The sequence below is a fragment of the Oncorhynchus keta genome, chromosome 31 (assembly GCF_023373465.1).
Source record: "Oncorhynchus keta strain PuntledgeMale-10-30-2019 chromosome 31, Oket_V2, whole genome shotgun sequence".
NCBI classification, from domain to species: Eukaryota; Metazoa; Chordata; class Actinopteri; order Salmoniformes; family Salmonidae; genus Oncorhynchus; species Oncorhynchus keta.
In genome coordinates this window covers 13,859,237-13,878,880 of record NC_068451.1, presented here as the reverse complement: position 1 = coordinate 13,878,880, position 19,644 = coordinate 13,859,237, and the positions used below count along the sequence as shown (strand labels likewise).

At 41.3% G+C, this 19,644-nt stretch overlaps 1 protein-coding gene across 1 annotated transcript in view; it reads left to right on the top strand.

Annotated features, from left to right (window-relative positions):
• The first annotated feature begins 16,553 nt into the window (after positions 1 to 16,553).
• The window catches only part of LOC118364056 (neural-cadherin-like), a 168,033-nt gene continuing 164,942 nt past the window's right edge, over positions 16,554 to 19,644 (top strand). The window contains exon 1 of the mRNA XM_052489625.1: positions 16,554 to 17,697. Coding sequence (XP_052345585.1) covers positions 16,770 to 17,697 — 928 coding nt within the window. The 5' untranslated portion in view covers positions 16,554 to 16,769. The remainder of the gene's footprint in view (positions 17,698 to 19,644) is intronic.

The window sequence follows — 19,644 nt, the reverse complement described above, 5'->3', positions numbered from 1 at the left end:
AAGTTTTTCTTTCTTTCACTCTCCGGGTCTCTGAGTATGTTATTAGCTTTTTAAAAGATACCGCTGTCTCGTACACCTCCCCACAACAATGGTCATCACATAGTTATGCTTGCTGGGAATGTTTCTATATGTGTTCCATGCATTTTGTGAACACTATTCTAGCATGAACTTCAATTTGGTATTTTAAAGGGATTATGCTCTGCCCACTCGCATACACACACACATATACTTACTTTTGAAACACAATTGCACTGTGATCACCCAGCATCTGTTGGGGGCTCCTAATGCCGTTTCCCCTCAGGCTCTAAGGCCGTAACAGACCTACTTAGTCTTTGATGCTGGTCACATATTTGGCAAGACCTGTAGCTAATTTAAGGTTAAGGGAAAAAAATTGACTTGACTCAGTCACAGATTTGAACCCTTAAAGGAGTCCATAGGTGAAAAGAGACTGCAGTCCATGATTACTGTTTGTTTACTTAGACTGAGATGACTGACGTTAAAATCAATGATTGTGATGGGGCGGGATGGGGAAGTAGGGAAATTCAGAGCAATTCAAATGTACATACCAAAATTACCCGTCAGTAACTTCAATCCATAAACAGATTAAATGTACTCCCTTAGCAACCTATGTATGTTTATAACATCTGTGAATACTATTTTCTATAAGATTACCGGAAGTTTAAGTACTTTCATCGACTGGAACAAATCTTTCATTCAAAACTTACCATTTCAACCCTACAGCTTTCAATAAGAGCCAGTAAAGTTAGAGAATTCAAATAACAATGTCCTACTTACATTTCTACCTTGATTTGGTGCTGAGACTGACAGCAGTTGATAAATTACATTTGTCGACATCGCTATGACAACGCCATAACGAATGCGAATGCCCATCTGGAGTAATTCAGCTGGTAAACATTTGGTTTCCAGAGGTGGCCCCTTTTCTACCTATAATGAGAGGGCTAGTTATTCCAGCTGTATAGGCTAAGGCAAGACCCGGGAGGTGATGGCTAAGAGCATGGAGCGATACCCAGCTAGCTAATGAGGCGAGTGCATTTGGCCGAAAACAGTGTGGGACTTCTAAGATAACGCATACTCAAGCGAGGCAAGGCTACTTGTCCTCCGTGGCTGGACTGGAGCAGATGTTTCACATTAGGGTCCGTCGAGAGATAGAACGAGAGAGAGAGTGCAGGGGAGAGACATGCATCTTCCATTCGTCTGTCAAAAATGTCACTCTGCAATCAGAAAGCGATCAACCCGGCCAGCAGGGTAGCGAGTGAGGGCCACATGTTTCAACCAGATCTTGCCTGACTGTGTGTGTGTGTGTGTGTGTACACCTTTGAGTAAGAGTGTGTGTGTTCAGATTTCATGACAGCGGGTAACTTCCCAATGACAGGCACATGTGGCGTGATTAGCCCCACCTTCTCCTGAGGATTTCTCTAATGTCGAAGTTTTGACAAGCCATGGTAATAATTAACCTTCATGGCTGAAACCCCTACCTGCCTCACTGACTGATGCCTGCTGTCCTCATCTTCAATGCTGCAATGCCCCCCCCCCCCTAAACTCCCCCCAACGTTGTAGAAATTCCACTTTACCTCTCATAATGGTGTTTTCAAAGACCTGTCAATCATTGGCGTCCGCGCTGTTCACCTAGCAACGGAGCGGGAAAAGTGTGAGCGAGAGAAATGGAAGAGAGAATCCTTTAAAAAGTGAAGCTTGTTATTGTTTATTTCCTCTCTGGTTTACTGGGGGAAGGATTTAGTGGGTGCGCTGGCCATGGGCTATATGTGATTTAGTTGGAATTCCTTCCCTCGCTCCACTCATCTTGGCTGTGACTGACAAATAACATGGTGAGCCAACCTTAATACCACTTCATCTGTCTGTCTGTCTGTCTGTCTGTCTGTCTGTCTGTCTGTCTTGCCCGCCCGCCCTTCTTTTCTGGACTTATTACCACTGTGCCTGTACACAACATTCTATAACAGCAAAATATGTTTATGCTTGCGTTAGTGGCATACATAGAGGTATATACTACATGTAGGTGTATATAAGCATAAACTACTCACTTTGATTGGCAGGTGCCATATGCCAAGTGCAGACTGGCACCTCAGATGTTTATGTACAAACCATTGTTAAGACGAATTGTATACCAGTTCACAATCAAGCTATAGGGAGACAGCATCTAGTGTAATAGCCTTGCATTCGTCTGGAACGTAGGGTCTGGTTGATACCTGAATGACAAATCTACTCCTTCAGGAGGGTGTTGTTGGAGGGGCCAGCAGGGGGCACTCTTCCCTCTGGTCTGACCAGACCCAGCAACACCTTCATGAGAACACAAACATACAGATGTTGTGTACCATTCCTTCACCCTCAGCAGCAGAGCATGTCCATAAGGCAAGCTTAAACCCCCTCCACTCTGCACCAAAGTGTTCTAATCCCAAATACAGACCCTGTCTCAAATACCTCCCTTCAACTCTTCACTATCCTCCTAACGCACACAGGCACACACGCGGGCACACACAGACACACAACCACACACCTCAACAACTCACTCAGTGAGAGCTATATTTGTGTCACACTCAGGTGAAGCCATTTGTGTCCCATTCCAGAGAAGACATTTTGAAATACAATTGAACATGATTCTTATTTTGTTCAATTCCATAGACAAAACGTGTGCTGCCAGTGTGAAGACTGACACAGAAGTAATCCAAAGACAATCGAACCAAAGCCTATACAGGGTGTGCAAGGCTCTATGATTGAGCTATAGTATAATCAGGTTTTCCCCTTTCTGTCAGCGCTCGTACTCTGAACAATGGACAATTAACAAAAATATACCATGGTGCATTTTCTCCTCGAGTGTGAGAAGGTAGAGCAAGCCTGACAAAAACGGGTTTGTGTGTGTCGAGGTAACAATGCGAACAAACACCAAGCGAATCGAGGCCATGCAGAAGATGTGGCATGGAAGAGACAGGTTATTCAGAAACAAGGGGACAGGAGGAGAGGCACTTGGCGCTGGATAAACGACTGAACCATGCAGAATTCCAACGCTCTGGGCCATGCTTTGGAAAACCAACTGTCATGAGATTCTATAATAAGATCATCCTTCTAAGACGATAAGCATTTTCTTTGACTTATTTTTTCTACCTTTCAGGCAGTTTTTCTCTCGTTGCTGCCGTTGTAGTTGTCAAAAGTGTTTTTGTGTGGGGTTTTTTTGCGTTTGGGACTGACATCAACAGAACTAGGACATCTGAAGAGGACCGGTGGAGATGGCAGGAGTTTGGGCTGATATGGCACATTGCAGTGTTGTTGTCTGTTTTGCAGCAGGGTTTGTGGCATTTTATCTGGGTTACATGAGGTGCACTGACTGGCAAATACTGTAGGTTCAACTGTAGTATCATCCACAATATCCCAGGGACTACAAATGTTAATGAACCTTTTACCTGAATATGTCACATTCATTGAAATACTGGTATGCATTTCCCCTTTCAAATAAACATATGAACAGTCATAACAGTAGGCATATGGATTCATTAGTATGAGTGACCAATTAATTGCAGTCAGTAAATGAAATTCATTGTGTCATGGCCAAATGTCATATTACATATGTCAATGAATGCTGATGCAGAAACCGGTATTATATTTATAAGGCATTTACCTTGGATATAAGATCATGGGGCATGATATATAATGAGTCATCTCACCATAGCACCCACCTCCAAGGACAAACAGAGAAGCTATTGTGGCACCACTCAGCACACATTACCTGCAACATGAGGAGAAGAGTAATTTTACACATAAGACAAAGCATTAATGAATTATCTGGTACAGATCCATTGATTAGACTGGCTTCTCTTCTATAACAACAACATGTACCGGTGGCTGTGCCAGCACTACACTGTGTTCCTTACAGGTAAAATAAATGATCGCTCTCCACAAACTATACACTGTCACTAAGCGTTAGGCAATAACCCTTCTCAAGGGGACGGATAAATGAAGCGGACCGAATGAGAAGGTACTTTCATTGATTGCAATCAGAGAGACTTCTAGGGGGTGGTGGTTGGGAGGGGGAGACTGCCATCGTTTTAAGAGGGGGAGACACAGGCAGAAAGATAATCAAAGGAGGGGGGATGGTGGTTAGGGGGGAGGCGGAGCTCTGATTACCCATTAGCGTTATAACGGACCGCATGATGGCAGTGGTGGGATGCGAGCTGCCAGAGGGCCTTGATTGAATGATTTCCAAGCGTGGCTGGAGGCCAGAGAGACCGGAGCTCATTCACTGGTTAGCAAGTGGCCTGGTCTCCGCTTCATCGCCCGTAGGTGGGGACAGCAGCCCCTGCTGGTTGAGGGAGGAACTGGAACTTGTCTGAGGAGAGAATAGGAGGCAACTCACTGTGCATCATAACATGGTCTCCTTGAGAACTAATTGAAGCTAACAAGGACCTATTGACTACCCATAGGCTCAGGGAATGAGATCAGCATAGCGTATGATGGCATCAACTTGTTTAATATGAACTCAAACACATAGAAATAAGCTTGATGCAGGGCTCCAGGGTGGAATTGGGTGGATTACCTGACACGGGTGATAGAGTACCTGTCACACTCGATAGCCACTGGTAAATTTTGAGGATGAACAGGAGGGTAAGGCCACAGCACAGAGGGAGGCGTGGCGGTTCTGGGAGGAGGGGTGCAGACAGATTGGTGTGACAATGAATAATGATGTAATGAAGGGAGATTGATGGGCAGTCATCACTGCTCTGCTGATTTCAGAGATTGAAGTGGTCTCTCTCTCTCCCTCCTCCCCTTAAGTTTATTTTACCCTCTCTCTTTCAGAAGAAGAAGGGATGATGAGGAGGGTGCTAATGTCAGTCTTTGTCCACTGGATTTTGTGGCAGTGGGAGTTCTGAGATCTCCTAATAGTTCAGGTTAGAGACTGGGGGAAATGTAAGCTGATAGATCAATGGCCAAGGTTAACTTCTACATGAAAAGGATTTTCAACGTATTCCATGGTTGGCACAGGGGAAGCAGGGTGTGGTTGTTAGTACTGTGCATGTGTTATACACAATCAGGTCCCAGGGGGCACTGTGACAGGGGAAAATACACTCTCCCACAGTCCCACACACATACCAGTAGTGTCATGCAGCACTACACAAAGCCAGATATCTGATACATAAAACAGGGAACCCCCCCAGCCTCTACACACACACATACACACAACCTGAATACGGCTGAATAATTATCCCTCTGTGTTTTCAAGGGGAGGAGGTGGGACCCACCTGACATTCATTTGACTGTCAGCTCAGTTCACACTATTCAGAGATGGAGAGAGAGAATGTGAGAAGGACAAATAGAGGAAGGAATAATATGGATGGAGAGAGGAGAGGGAGGTGTCTGTGACAGGGAGATGAAGAGCAGGGAAAGTGTTGGGGAAAAAGTGGGTGAAAATGAAGAGAATGAGACAAACTGAGCACGGAAAGAAACACTTGTCAGTTCTCTTGGCCTTAGATGGCGGTTCTAAGGTCAAGGTTCACCAGATTGCATTCTTTTCCTCTCTTACTCACTGTCACTTTTTTTCTGCAGAGAGGCATGCCAAAATATGATGAAAGACTGGCGTGAGTGCCAGCGACACAACATTCGACACCGTCAACTACAAACCCATTTCCCTGTCACACATGTGCTGCATTTCGGGGTAAATTGCTGTAATTTGTGTTACGGCTTTTCAAAAGACGACCGAGGTGGGGGGCTTTTTTCCTTGCTTCAGGGGCCGATCGTTTTATGACTGGAGTTTTCATGCTTACCCTATTCCCCATTAACTGTATAAAAACAAATATATATATACACATATAGTTGAAGTCGGAAGTTTACATACAGGTTGGAGTCATTAAAACTCATTTTTCAACCACTCCACAAATATCTTGTTAACAAACTATAGTTTTGGCAAGTCGGTTAGGACATCTACTTTGTGCATGACACAAGTCATTTTTCCAACAATTGTTTACAAACATATTATTTCACTTATAATTCACTGTTATCACAATTCCAGTGGGTCAGAAGTTTAGATACACTATGTTGACTGTGCCTTTAAACAGTTTGGAAAATTCCAGAAAAGATGTCATGGCTTTAGAAGCTTCTGATAGGCTAATTGACTAATTAAGTCCGGTTCATCCTTGGGAGCAATTTCCAAATGCCTGAAGGTACCACGTTCATCTGTACAAACAATAGTACGCAAGTATAAACACCATGGGACCACGCAGCCATCATTTCGCTCAGGAAGGAGACCCGTTCTGTCACCTAGAGATGAATGTACTTCGGTGCGAAAAGTGCAAATAAATCCCAGAACAACAGCAAAGGACCTTGTGAAGATGCTGGAGGAAAAATGTACAAAAGTATCTATATCCACAGTAAAACGAGTCCTATATCGACATAACCTGAAAGGACGCTCAGCAAGGAAGAAGCCACTGCTCCAAGGCTGCCATAAAAAAGACTATGGTTTGCACCTGCACATGGGGACAAAGATTGGGCTTTTGGAGAAATGTTCTCTGGTCTGATAAAACAAAAATAGAACTGTTTGGCCATAATGACCATCGTTATGTTTGGAGGAAAAAGGGGGAGGTTTGCAAGCCGAAGAACACCATCCCAACCGTGAAGCACGGGGGTGGCAGCATCATGTTGTGGGGTGCTTTGCTGCAGGAGGGACTGGAGCACTTCATAAAATAGATGGATTCATGAGGTAGGAAAATGATGTGGATATATTGAAGCAACATCTAAAGACATCAGTCAGGAAGTTAAAGCTTGGTTGCAAATGGGTCTTCCAAATGGACAATGACCTCAAGCAGGCTTCCAAAGTTGTGGCAAAATGGCTTAAGGACAACAAAGTCAAGGTATTGGAGTGGCCATCACAAAGCCCTGACCTCAATCCCATAGAACATTTGTGGGCAGAACTGAAAAAGCGTGTGCGAGCAAGGAGGCCTACAAATCTGACTCATACACCAGCTCTGTCAGGAGGAATGGGCCAAAATTCACCCAACTTATTGTGGGAAGCTTGTGGAAGGCTACCCAAAACATTTGACCCAAATTAAACAATTTAAAGACAATGCTACCAAATACTAATTGAGTGTATGTAAACTTCTGACCCACTGGGAATGTGATGAAAGAAAAAAAAGCTTAAATAAATCTCTCTCTACTATTATTCTGACATTTAGCATTCTTAAAATAGTGGTGATCCTAACTGACCTAAAACAGGGATTTTTTACTAGGATTAAATGTCAGGAATTGTGAAAAACTGAGTTTAAATGTATTTGGCTAAGGTGTATGTAAACTTCCAACTTCAAGTTTATTGAAATGTGAAAGGAATGTAGTAGAAAAAAACACAATAGATCTGGTAAAAGATAATACAAAGAAAAAAACAACCATTCTTTTGTATTTTTTTTGTACCATCATCTTTGAAATGCAAGAGAATGGCAATAATGTATTATTCCAGCCCAGGTGCAATTTAGATTTTGGCCACAAGATGGCATCAGTATATGTGCAAAGTTTTAGACTGATCCAATGAACCATTGCATTTCTGTTCAAAATGTTGCATCAAGACTGCCCTAATGTGCCTAATTTGTTTATTAAAAACTTTTCATGTTCCAAATTGTGCACTCTCCTCAAACAATTGCATGGTATTCTTTCACTGTAATAGCTACTGTAAATTGGACAGTGCAGTTAGATTAACCAGAATGTAAGCTTTCTGCCAATATCAGATATGTCCATGTCCTGGGAAAGTTTCTTGTTACTTACAACCTCATGCTAATCGCATTAGCCTACGTTAGCTAAACAGTCCAGTGGAAGGGACATCAATCCCGAAGAAGTTTTAATGGGCAAGTGGGCATGATCGACATCAAAACCCAACCCCATGTAAGTTGTGACAAACTAAGTTACACAAATCTCACAAAACTGAGTTTTGTAATACACTGACTTTATGACCAAAATTGTCCTACTTAATCTTTTTAGTTAATTTTGGCACTGGAATAATGCTGCGTTCATAAACAAATAGGAAGGTAGTATTTACCACATACGATTGGGAGAAATCCACATGAACGCCTCTCCAACTTGTAATTACTAGTAGGAAACTCGTCTATCATCCCTGAGGTCCGACCTCTCCAACATGCTGACCTCTGACGTTGCCTACTAAGGAAATGTTCCTTGATAACAGCATTTTTGCCTGATAAATGTAACAACAAAACATTATTTATAAAAATAAATCTATTTCTATGTTTTTGAACACTATAATTTGTTTACAAATATGATAGCTGTAGTTTTAGTTTATGGTTGATGACCAATCGCCGTTTCTCAACGAGTTCAAAGTACGTGAATACATCCAACTGGTTTTTACAGCTTCACAACTTGTAAGTACCACCTTCCCACTTGGTTATGAACACAGCATAAATGTTTCTTACACTGAACAAAAATATAAACATGCAACATTTCTAAATGTTTTACTGAGTTATAGTTCATATAGGAAAATCAGCCAATTTTTTTTTTTTAATCATTAGGCCCTAATCTATGGATTTCACATGACTGGGAATACAGATATGCATCTGTTGGTCACAGATACCTTAAAAAATGTTAGGGGCATGGATCAGAAAACCAGTCAGCATTTGGGTGACCACCACCAGTCGCATGCAGCGCAACATCTGCTTTACATAGAGTCGATCAGGCTGTTGATTGTGGCCTGTGGAATGTTGTCCCACTCCTCTTCAACAGCTGCGCAAAGTTGCTGGATATTGGCGGGAATTGGAACACGCTGTAGTAAACATCAATCCAGAGCATCCCAAACATGTTCAACGGGTAACACGTCAGGTGAGTATGCAGACCATGGAAGAATTGGGAAATGTTCCGCCTCCAGGAATTGTGTACAGATCCTTGCGACTAGGGGCCGTGCTTTATCATGCTCATACATGAGGTGATGGCGGTGGATGAATGGCACGACAAAGGGCCTCGGGATCTCATCACGGTATCTCTGTGCATTCAAATTGCCATCGATAAAATGCAATTGTGTTCATTGTCTATAGCTTATGCCTGCCCCATACCATAACACCACTGCCACCATGGGGCACTCTGTTCACAACGTTGACATCAGAAAAACGCTCACCCACACGAAGCCATACACATGGTTCGCGATTGTGAGGCTTTTTGGACGTACTGCCAAATTCTCTAAAACGACGTTGGAGGCAGCTTAGAGAAATGGACATTAAAGTCTCTGGTAACAGCTCTGGTGGACATTCCTGCAGTCAGCATGTCAATTGTACGCTCCCTCAAAACTTCTGTGGCATTGTGTTGTGTGACAAAACTGCACATTTTAGAGTTGCCTTTTATTGTCCCCAGCACAAAGATTCACCTGTGTAATGATCATGCTGTTTAATCAGCTTCTTAGTATGCCACACCTGTCAGGTGGATGGATTATCTTGACAAAGGCGAAATGCTCACTAACAGGGATGTAAACAAATTTGTGCACAACATTTGAGAGAAATAAGGTTTTTGTGCGTATAGAACATTTCTGCAATCTTTTACTCCAACTCATGAAACACTTTACATGTTGCGTTTAAATATTTGTTCAGTATGTATTTTTGTTCAGTGTTTATTGATGCCACATAGGCCGTTTTCAACCAGAGAAATTGGTTATTGAGTTCAGTTGCCCTTTAAACGGAATGCAGATATACTGCATAGGCTACACTCAACAGGCTTGGAGGTTTGGTCAATAAAACTCTAAAAGGAAAATCTCTGGCAGTAGCCTAGCACCCAGAAACAATATTGATTTCTGCAGATTGCACTCTCATTGAAAAGGATCCTCGACAAATTATTTCCAGTGAATGAGAGACAGCAAATATTGAGGTTCAACCTAGATTAGGCCTACTCATTTTGGTGCCTCATTATCATGTAGTCTACATTTTGGACGCTTTTCATCAAATGAGGATCAATCTTGACTGCCTGTCACTAGGAGTTGAAATTACAAACATATTGGTGAGAAGGCTTTTGTTGTGTTGTTTCGTTATCACTGCAAGCATGTGCAAACAACTCCAAAATAGGTAAGTAAGGTAGACCAATTAGCCTAACACAATTTGTAAGCATGTTTTCAGCTCCAAAAATGTAATTTAGTCAATGAACAGTTATTTGTTGAGAAAGGTTCAAATATAGTTATTTCATTTGATATTCACACTACTGGTGAAAAGTTTTAGAACACTTACTCATTCAAGGGTTTTTCTTTATTTTTACTATTTTCTACATTGTAGAATAATAGTGAAGACATCAAAACTATGAAATAACACATATGGAATCATGTATTAACCAAAAAAGTGTTAAACAAATCACAATATATTTTATATTTGAGATTCTTCAAATAGCCACCTTTGCCTTGATGACAGCTGTGTACACTCTTGGCATTCTCTCAACCAGCTTCACCTGGAAGGCATTTCCAACAGTCTTGAAGGAGTTCCCACATATGCTGAGCACTTGTTGGCTGCTTTTCCTTCACTCTGCGGTCTGACTCATCCCAAACCATCTCAATTTGGTTGAGGTAGTGTGATAGTGGAGGCCAGGTCATCTGATGCTGCACTCCATCACTCTCCTTTTTGATAAAATAGCCCTTACACAGCCTGGAGGTGTGTTGAAAAACAAATGATTGTTGTGATAATTGTGTTGTTTGCTCTATAACCTGTTTGTTTACATGCCTTGACACCACGATATATCAGCGTAAAGCCGAGACAATAAGAAGACACAGTGGCAGAATAAATTCAACCTCACATTAGTTTCATTACAAAACCAGGGAACAACACCTGTCATGTGAAGTCCGCAAAACATATTGCATGGTCAAACAGGTTATTGTTCGGACCACTAAACAACTATTGATTTAGAACCATTGAGAGTTACCACAAGGTTGCAAAGAAAACAGGAACTGCCTCCACTATTCCAGCACCATTTCAACATCATCTTATCAACTATGCTTAGTCTAATACAGTGACAACTAAAAGATACCAAAAACGATTTAGTCCAATCAACGTAAGCTAAATATGACATGGCTGTCCATGATCCTGATTTGTGTGAGTTTGTGTTTGTGTGTGTGTGTGTGTGTGTGTGTGTGTGTGTGTGTGTGTGTGTGTGTGTGTGTGTGTGTGTGTGTGTGTGTGTGTGTGTGTGTGTGTGGGTGGGTGCATGCAAGTAGAAAAAAACATGTTGACTCACCTTACTTATAGAGAAACGTCAATGCCATCCGCCTCTTTCATGTTACATAAACCGTCTTTGACTTTTTCATACATTGCACACTAAGTTTTTGTTGTCCTACACTACCTGGCTAAAATACTTGCTCACTAGCCTAACTTCCTTTCATGGGCAATGATAGGCCAGGCCAGCTAGTTAACATGAGCATACCACATCTAGCTACATGGTGAACTTCCGTCCTCTCGGGCCAGGGGCACAATGTATGGATTTATGGTTGGATCAGAATCGCCTGTATAATCAATGGCCAGTACAGAGAATTAAGTAAAAGTCTAAATCCCTATCTCCATCAATGGCTAATTTAAGAAATAGATGATGTTAGCTAGCTAGCTAGCCACCGGACAACAACAACACAACGAGATGCAACAATAATGACATTTGGCTGGTGATGTGATTGGTCTTGAGACAAATCCAAACGAGCTTCCCTTGACACTTTAACAACAATGTCATACTCTTTCTGACCAGAAAGCATCAGATAGATACAAAACACATACTGAGACAGAGGGGCGCTGTTTCATTCTACTCGGATGCTTTCTTCCTTGACATTCATTCAGTCTCTTGCGGATTGAGAAAAATATATTCAATGCAGAGAGACGAAAGATACTTTATTTTTCATGTTATTTTGTTAGTTTTTTGTTGCTATATTAAAGTTAATATTAAGGACATATTAATTTTCTTATAGGATGTTGGCTACCTGAGCTGTTTGCCTGTGTATATTCAGTAGTTGGATTCCGTTGCAAAACATTTTGTAAAAAAGTTTGTCAAATAGACACTGATTTTCGTTGAAAAACTTTTCAGTTTGGAGCAGTTTCAGTTGCAAATCATTTTGCAACATAGTAAAAGTAAATCTGGGACACTTCAATTAGTATGATATGATACATTTGGTATGGTTACATACATGGTCAGGGTGGATGGGTGGGCATATAATGCGAATGTCTAGCAACCAAAAGGTTTTGAGTTTGGATCTCTTCACTGACAACTTTAGCGTTTTAGATAATCAGCTAACTTTTTAGCTAACTACTTACTACTTTTTAGCTACTTTGCAACTGCTTAGCATGTTAGCCAACCCTTCCGCAAACCTTAACCCTAGCCCTTTTAGCTAACCCTAACCTTAACCCTTTTAGCTAACCCTTCCCCTAACCTTAACCCTAGCCCTTTTAGCTAACTCTAACCTTAACCCTTTTAGCAAACCCTTCCTCTAACCCTAACCTTAACCCTGTTAGCTAACCCTTTCCCTAACCCTAACCCTAGCCCTTTTAGCTAACTCTGACCTTAACCCTTTTAGCAAAACCTTCCTCTAACCCTAACCCTAGCCCTTTTAGCTAACTCTAACCTTAACCCTTTAAGCTAACCCTTCCCCTAACCTTAACCCTAGCCCTTTTAGCTAACTCTAACCTTAACCCTTTTAGCTAACCCTTCCCCTAACCTTAACCCTAGCCCTTTTAGCTAACTCTAACCTTAACCCTTTTAGCTAACCCTTCCCCTAACCTTAACCCTAGCCCTTTTAGCTAACCCTTCCTCTAACCCTAACCTTAACCCTGTTAGCTAACCCTTTCCCTAACCCTAACCTTAACCCTTTCAGCAAACCCTTTCCCTAACTCTAACCTTAACCCTTTTAGCAAACCCTTTCCCTAACTCTAACCTTAACCCTTTCAGCAAACCCTTTCCCTTTCCCTAACTCTAACCTTAACCATTTCCCTAACTCTAACCTTAACCCTTTTAGCAAACCTTTCCCCTAACCCTAACCTTAACCCTTTTAGCTAACCCTTCCTCTAACTCTAACCTTAACCCTTTTAGCTAACCCTTTCCCTAACCCTAACCTTAACCCGTTTAGCTAACCCTTCCTCTAACTCTAACCTTAACCCTTTTAGCTAACCCTTCCCCTAACTCTAACCTTAACCCTTTTAGCTAACCCTTCCACTAACCCTAACCTTAACCCTTCCTCTAACTCTAACTTTAACCCTTTTAGCGAACCCTTCCTCTAACTCTAACCTTAACCCTTTTAGCAAACCCTTTCCCTAACTCTAACCTTAACCCTTTTAGCTAACCCTTCCTCTAACTCTAACCTTAACCATTTTAACTAACTCTAACCTTAACCCTTCCTCTAACTCTAACCTTAAACCTTTTAGCTAACCCTTCCACTAACCCTAACCTTAACCCTTTTAACTAACCCTTCCCCTAACCCTAACCTTAACCCTTTTAGCTAACCCTTTCCCTAACCCTAACCTTAACAATTTTAGCTAACCCTTCCTCTAACTCTAACCTTAACCCTTTTAGCTAACTCTTCCTCTAACTCTAACCTTAACCCTTTTAACTAACCCTTCCCCTAACCCTAACCTTAACAATTTTAGCTAACCCTTCCTCTAACTCTAACCTTAACCCTTTTAGCTAACCCTTCCCCTAACCCTAACCTTAACCCTTTTAGCTAACCCTTTCCCTAACCCTAACCTTAACAATTTTAGCTAACCCTTCCTCTAACTCTAACCTTAGCCCTTTTAGCTAACCCTAACCTTAACCCTTTCAGCAAACCCTTCCCCTAACTCTAACCTTAACCCTTCCACTAACCCTAACCTTAACCCTTTTAGCTAACTCTAACCTTAACCCTTTTAGCTAACCCTTCCTCTAACTCTAACCTTAACCCTTCCACTAACTCTAACCTTAACCCTTCCACTAACTCTAACCTTAACCCTTCCACTAACTCTAACCTTAACCCTTTTAGCTAACTCTAACCTTAACCCTTTTAGCTAACCCTTCCTCTAACTATAACCTTAACCCTTCCACTAACTCTAACCTTAACCCTTCCACTAACCCTAACCTTAACCCTTTTAGCTAACCCTTCCTCTAACTCTAACCTTAACCCTTCCTCTAACCCTAACCTTCCACTAACCCTAACCTTAACCCTTCCACTAACTCTAACCTTAACCCTTCCACTAACCCTAACCTTAACCCTTTTAGCTAACTCTAACCTTAACCCTTTTAGCAAACCCTTCCTCTAACTCTAACCTTAACCCTTTTAGCTAACCCTTCCCCTAGCCATATCCTTAACCCTTTAACCTAACTCCTTAACTTAACCTTAACCATAACCCCTAACCCCTAGCCTAGCCAATGTTAGCCAGCTAACTAACATTAGACACCTAGCTAGAATTCGTAACATATCATATATTTAGCAAATTCTGAACATATAATATGAATTGTAATTGTAATTAGAAACATATACAAAATGGGTGGACAACCACAAATTAATACTTACCGTTCGAAACGTAACATATCATACTAAATTGAGAGTACTGAATTTAAGTACAAAATCATACAAAATTCTCTGAGACCAGGTTGATAATATTGGTCCTCATATTGGTCTCCAATGGTAATGTAAGGATTAGGCTACATAAATCACAAGTGAAATGCAATGCGGAGGTCGATGATTACTTCTTGACTTGAAGCAGAATTTTTATTGATCCAGTCCCAAAATGCATTTATGGTTGAACTCTGAGAAAATAAATAGCCTAAACATTTCAGTGGAATGGCAGTAGGCCTAACTGGCCATCCTCTTCTCATTGTACAGGGAGGGACATTTTGTGTGGTTCAACACCATTTGGTATGGTAGGGCCATGGTCTGTATTTCAAGTTTCCACACAATAGTGAGACTTTACTTATGATAATAATGGTGTATTACATTGGGGTCCCATATGGTAAGGCAGCAGACAGTACGGCATGACAAATGCATGGTTGCAGGTCCAAGTTCCCCTTGAGCTACACCCAGAAGATGTTGCGTGGGTATCAGAAGTGAGGATGGGTGACCAAGGACAAGCCATCAGAGGTGTGTACTTGAGCCATGTGAGCGATTGGACTTGTGTTTGACCCATTGCAGGTATTTGTCCAAATCTTCGCTCATCATGGTGTGGTCAGTTTATTCTCCAATTCAATTACAATTAATTCAATCTACAGAATAAACAAGGGGCCGTTCTGTAAAACGTACATTTAATGTCAAGGTTTGGCGCAAGCTAATCAATCAGACAGTTTATGTTGACACATTTCAAAGGTGTAACCGTGATGATTAAACATTAAGTTATTACGTTCTGTCTAAACACATTCCATTAAAGGAAAACTCCCACCAAAAATGATATATTTTGGTACTTGTTTTATTTGTCCATTGTTGATATTGTCCCAAAAATGTTTTGCATGTCAGCAATCAAGTTTTCAAGACATATAACTTTCAAAATACAGAAATACAGCCGGTATGATGAATGTGGCATCATATGAAAAACTTGAAAACTTGATTGCTGACATGCAAAACATTTTGGGACTATATCAACAATGGAATAATGAAATACATACCAGAAGAAAGTTTTGGGGTTGAACTGTCCTTTAAATGCATAGGAAAAACGTAATTAGTCATTTTGGGTACTAAAAATGCAAAGATGCACTACGCAGAAAAATGCAAAGATGCACTATGCAGAAATCGCTCTGCTAAAATTCTAATAGTTCGCCTAATTTAGGTTCATGTGAAAACACGAGCAAGTATAGTGTAGAGAATCATCGTACCATCTAAACTGCTGTAAAATATATTTTCCATAACCAAAAACATTGTATTTTCAGTTGTTTAAAGCTGGTGTACAAAACCGAAAGTCAAATATGTCAAAACGTAAGAACTGGAAGCATAGAGACAGATCTACCACTTCTTAGACTTGCTTTCAATGAGTGACACATCTATAACACACATTTCTATGTGAATTTGATTGGTGGCCCAAAAGGTTACATTTTGCAGCTTTAATATATTTTGGGGTTTTATTAGACTATTCTATTATATAATGTTGAGAAGCCAAATTGGTTCCCGACGTCACACGTTGAAAGCAGAACAATCTACTCCAACCAGGAACCATAACAAATATAAAAATAACTTTTGTTTGGCATAAAGCCTTTCTATCAAGGGAGGTAAATCCAGACAACATTTGAGGCCTATAATGTTGCCTGTAGTGCAGCCTAAAAGAACACTGATAACAGTTTGCCAAAACCCAAGAAAACGAATGTGTATTCTGGGGACAAGTCTCTCCAGCAAACAAAACTCACCCATTGCTTACACACAGCATTTTAAATTGTGGGCCTGAATACTAAAAGCTATCCAACGTTCGTCTCCTGCGCAGCTAAATCAAACTGCGTGTGGGCTGGCCGATAGCTGTCTTTACGTCCCATTCCGGTCTCCGATTGGCTGTGCCTCGAAGGGCGGTGATCATAGTACCACATGGAGCATCTGCAGCGTGTAGCCTATGCCTGTCAGTGTAGAATTCATCCTCTCTGTGCTCAAGTGATCCTTCACGGAATAAACTGGAAGCGAACTTGTCACTTTAGCGCTGTTCTTTGAGGGACTGCTACTTTTTCATTGCTGAAGCATTGCACTTTTGGGGACATTTACACCATATATCTACTCACCCCCACCGAGTATTAATAACAATAATTGTTCGATTATTTATGCCGCAAGAAACTTTTATGTTGTACTAGAGTGACAACACTGATTTGATGGAAACATGACGGGAGCTACAAACGGAACCGTAGCCCTGAAGACATTTTTGCTTGTCGCATTGGTTTCATTTTCAACAGGGAATTCAAAGCTGCCTGTGTATTATGGACAAATTGTGGAGAACTCGCCCGCTGGAACAGTGGTGGATTGGGTAGCTTTACCGGTTGGAAACAACTGTCATGTTTCGGAACTGGACATTGCTTTGGAAGGGAAGGACGCATCGGATTTTCGTGTGGTTTACCATCAAGTAGAACAGCATCTTATTTTGAAATCCACAGAAACTTTGGACAGAGAGTTTATAGCAGTGTACGATTTGAAGGTTGTGCTTTCTGGTTGTTTGAATAGTGCCGTGGTGATTAAAATAGAGGTGCTTGATTCAAACGACAATAGACCCCGGTTCATCGAGGGAAACGAAAGGGTAAAAGTTGATGAATTGACCCCTATCGGTTCCGAATTGGTCCGTCTTTTTGCAAAGGATTCCGACGGTGGAATGAATGGCCGGGTCACTTATTACGCATCTCCAAAATGCCAACATGTGTACGTAGTTCCTCAAACCGGTCAGGTAATGCTGGTCAGTTCTCTCATTGGTGTCATGAACCTAACAGTCCGTATTTACGCTCAAGATAATGGAGATGTCGCATTGATAAGTAAGCCGGTGACACTTCACCTTGATGTGCAGAGACCTGCTGTCTCGAAGGTTAGGAGGCCCCGAGCGGTCTCGGAGGAACTGTCCTACACAGTGACCGTCTCAGAGGATGTCAAAGTCGGTGACATGATATTCACGGTGCCTGACCAGAAGTTTGAGAAAAAGTGGTTCGAGATAATATCAGAGGCGGACTCCCTGGTTCAAATCGAGAGGGACTCGGGTCGTCTGTATCTCGCGCACAGACTGAAGTCCCCCGCAGAGGTCATGGTCAAAATCCAAAACCTCAGAGGTAAGGATGGAGTGTAAAGGTGCAGTGTCGTGTGTTTTCAATGTTTTTCCCATTAAAAGTTGCCAGTTGTCTGTGGCATCTGTCTCTTTGGAAAATGTAGGCTATGCCTATGCCATTGGTATAGTGTTGAATGGGGCTCATTTGGGAAAGTCTCTGTCGCCGCGCACCATTACTATATCCGACACTGATGTGAAACAGTATTTTATAGGTCTAAGCATCATTGTGAGTGAGAGACTCAGCGTATCCTATTGTATTTGCTCAGGGCTTTTAGATAAAGTTTACTTGCTATAGAAAAAACATGTTTAGCTATTTATTAGACTGCAATGTAAAACAATGAATTAAAAAGATAATCGCGCACGTCCGTGGAATAATTACAAAAATTGGACAATAACTTGATATCAGGTGTGAATAAAGTGATGTTTGGTTTGGGTATATTGCTATTTCATCAGCAGCACCTTGCGCAGGAGAAGATCAGTTGGCAACGGAACCTGGCAGTATCTTATTAATTCAGAAATCCTTATGGCCGATGTTTTTGTTGTTTTGCACAATATATAGCCTACCTTTTGAGGTACAATATAGACTTTTATTCAATGAGTCTTAATTCTACTCTATGGCCAGTTGTCATTCAGGCTGTGCGTAATGATATTCACAAGAACCTATTTATCGCACTCTGGGATGCATGTGTCCGCTCTACGTTGATTACACATCATTGACACGCTAGGTGAAGGTGTTATTTGTTGCCGGCAGGTCGCTAATTGGGTAAACAGGATTATAGCACTTGGATGATGGAAATGTGTGTGTGGCTATGCATGCAAGACACGTCTGCCCACTGTCCCCAGTGCCCAACACATGAGTGTCCATGTATGTGTGTGCACTGGCGCTATTAAGGATATCAACATCTGTATCATTTTTGCCAAATAGATCTTATGCACAAAGAAATTCATTTTTGGTTGCTTTTCTGTATCCTAAACCTAGCGACTGTACCATTATGCTAATTTTAGGCTTAAGAATTGTGACGCTGGATATAGTGATACAGTTGAAGACATTACCGTAGCCTGTATAACAGGCCTAACGATTAGCCAGGTTTTTTTTTAGATGACAGTCACAACTGAAATTACATGCTATTGCTCGGATTTAGACTGTGATTGAATTCAGACATTAACATCATATCATGAAAAGTTGAGGATTTGGCCAAGTCCCTAAATCACGACATCTGCTAGTTTAAGGAAAAGTCTCCTCTGACATGCCAAGTGGATCTAGAGGTAATTCAGTTTTTCAAACGAGAACTCTGCCTCATCCACTATTTATTTAGAGTAATTATGATTATTTATTCACATTGACATTCCTAGTCTGGCACATGTGGTCTTACAAACCTAGACAACGGACTTGACAGGAGATAGTTTGTTTGTGTAAGGGACTTTGGAGTCTGGTTTATGCAGTGGTGCTCTCATGCGTAAAGTTAACTAGAATTCAAATTTTCCGCACTAAACTCATTACTCAGTATGTATTGCATTGTTGTAATGTTGTGCTACAACATATGATTAAACCACGGAAACCTCAAGTCATGTTCAATTAGCGCTTAATTATTAACACAAGCCTCACCCGACAAATTAGGTCAACCAACAGATTGTCTACATGATTTATATTGTCGGCGCTGCATAACAATCATATATGAATTAATAAAACCTTACCCTCCCCCGGATACTAACGGAAGCTTCTCCCATGAAGATAATGTCGTCTTACATCTTGTTGAAGTCCTCAATTTGAATATGAGTAGATAGATTATAATATAGATGTTGTGCTGCTAGGAGGAATGTTCTTGTACAAACTGCAGAGATGAGTGGGAAAATACTTTTCTTGTGATACTGGAGCGAGTTCAAATGGAATAACGACCGAAATGTACTGTGTGGAATTGTCAAAATGGAGCAGGGACACTTTTAACTAACA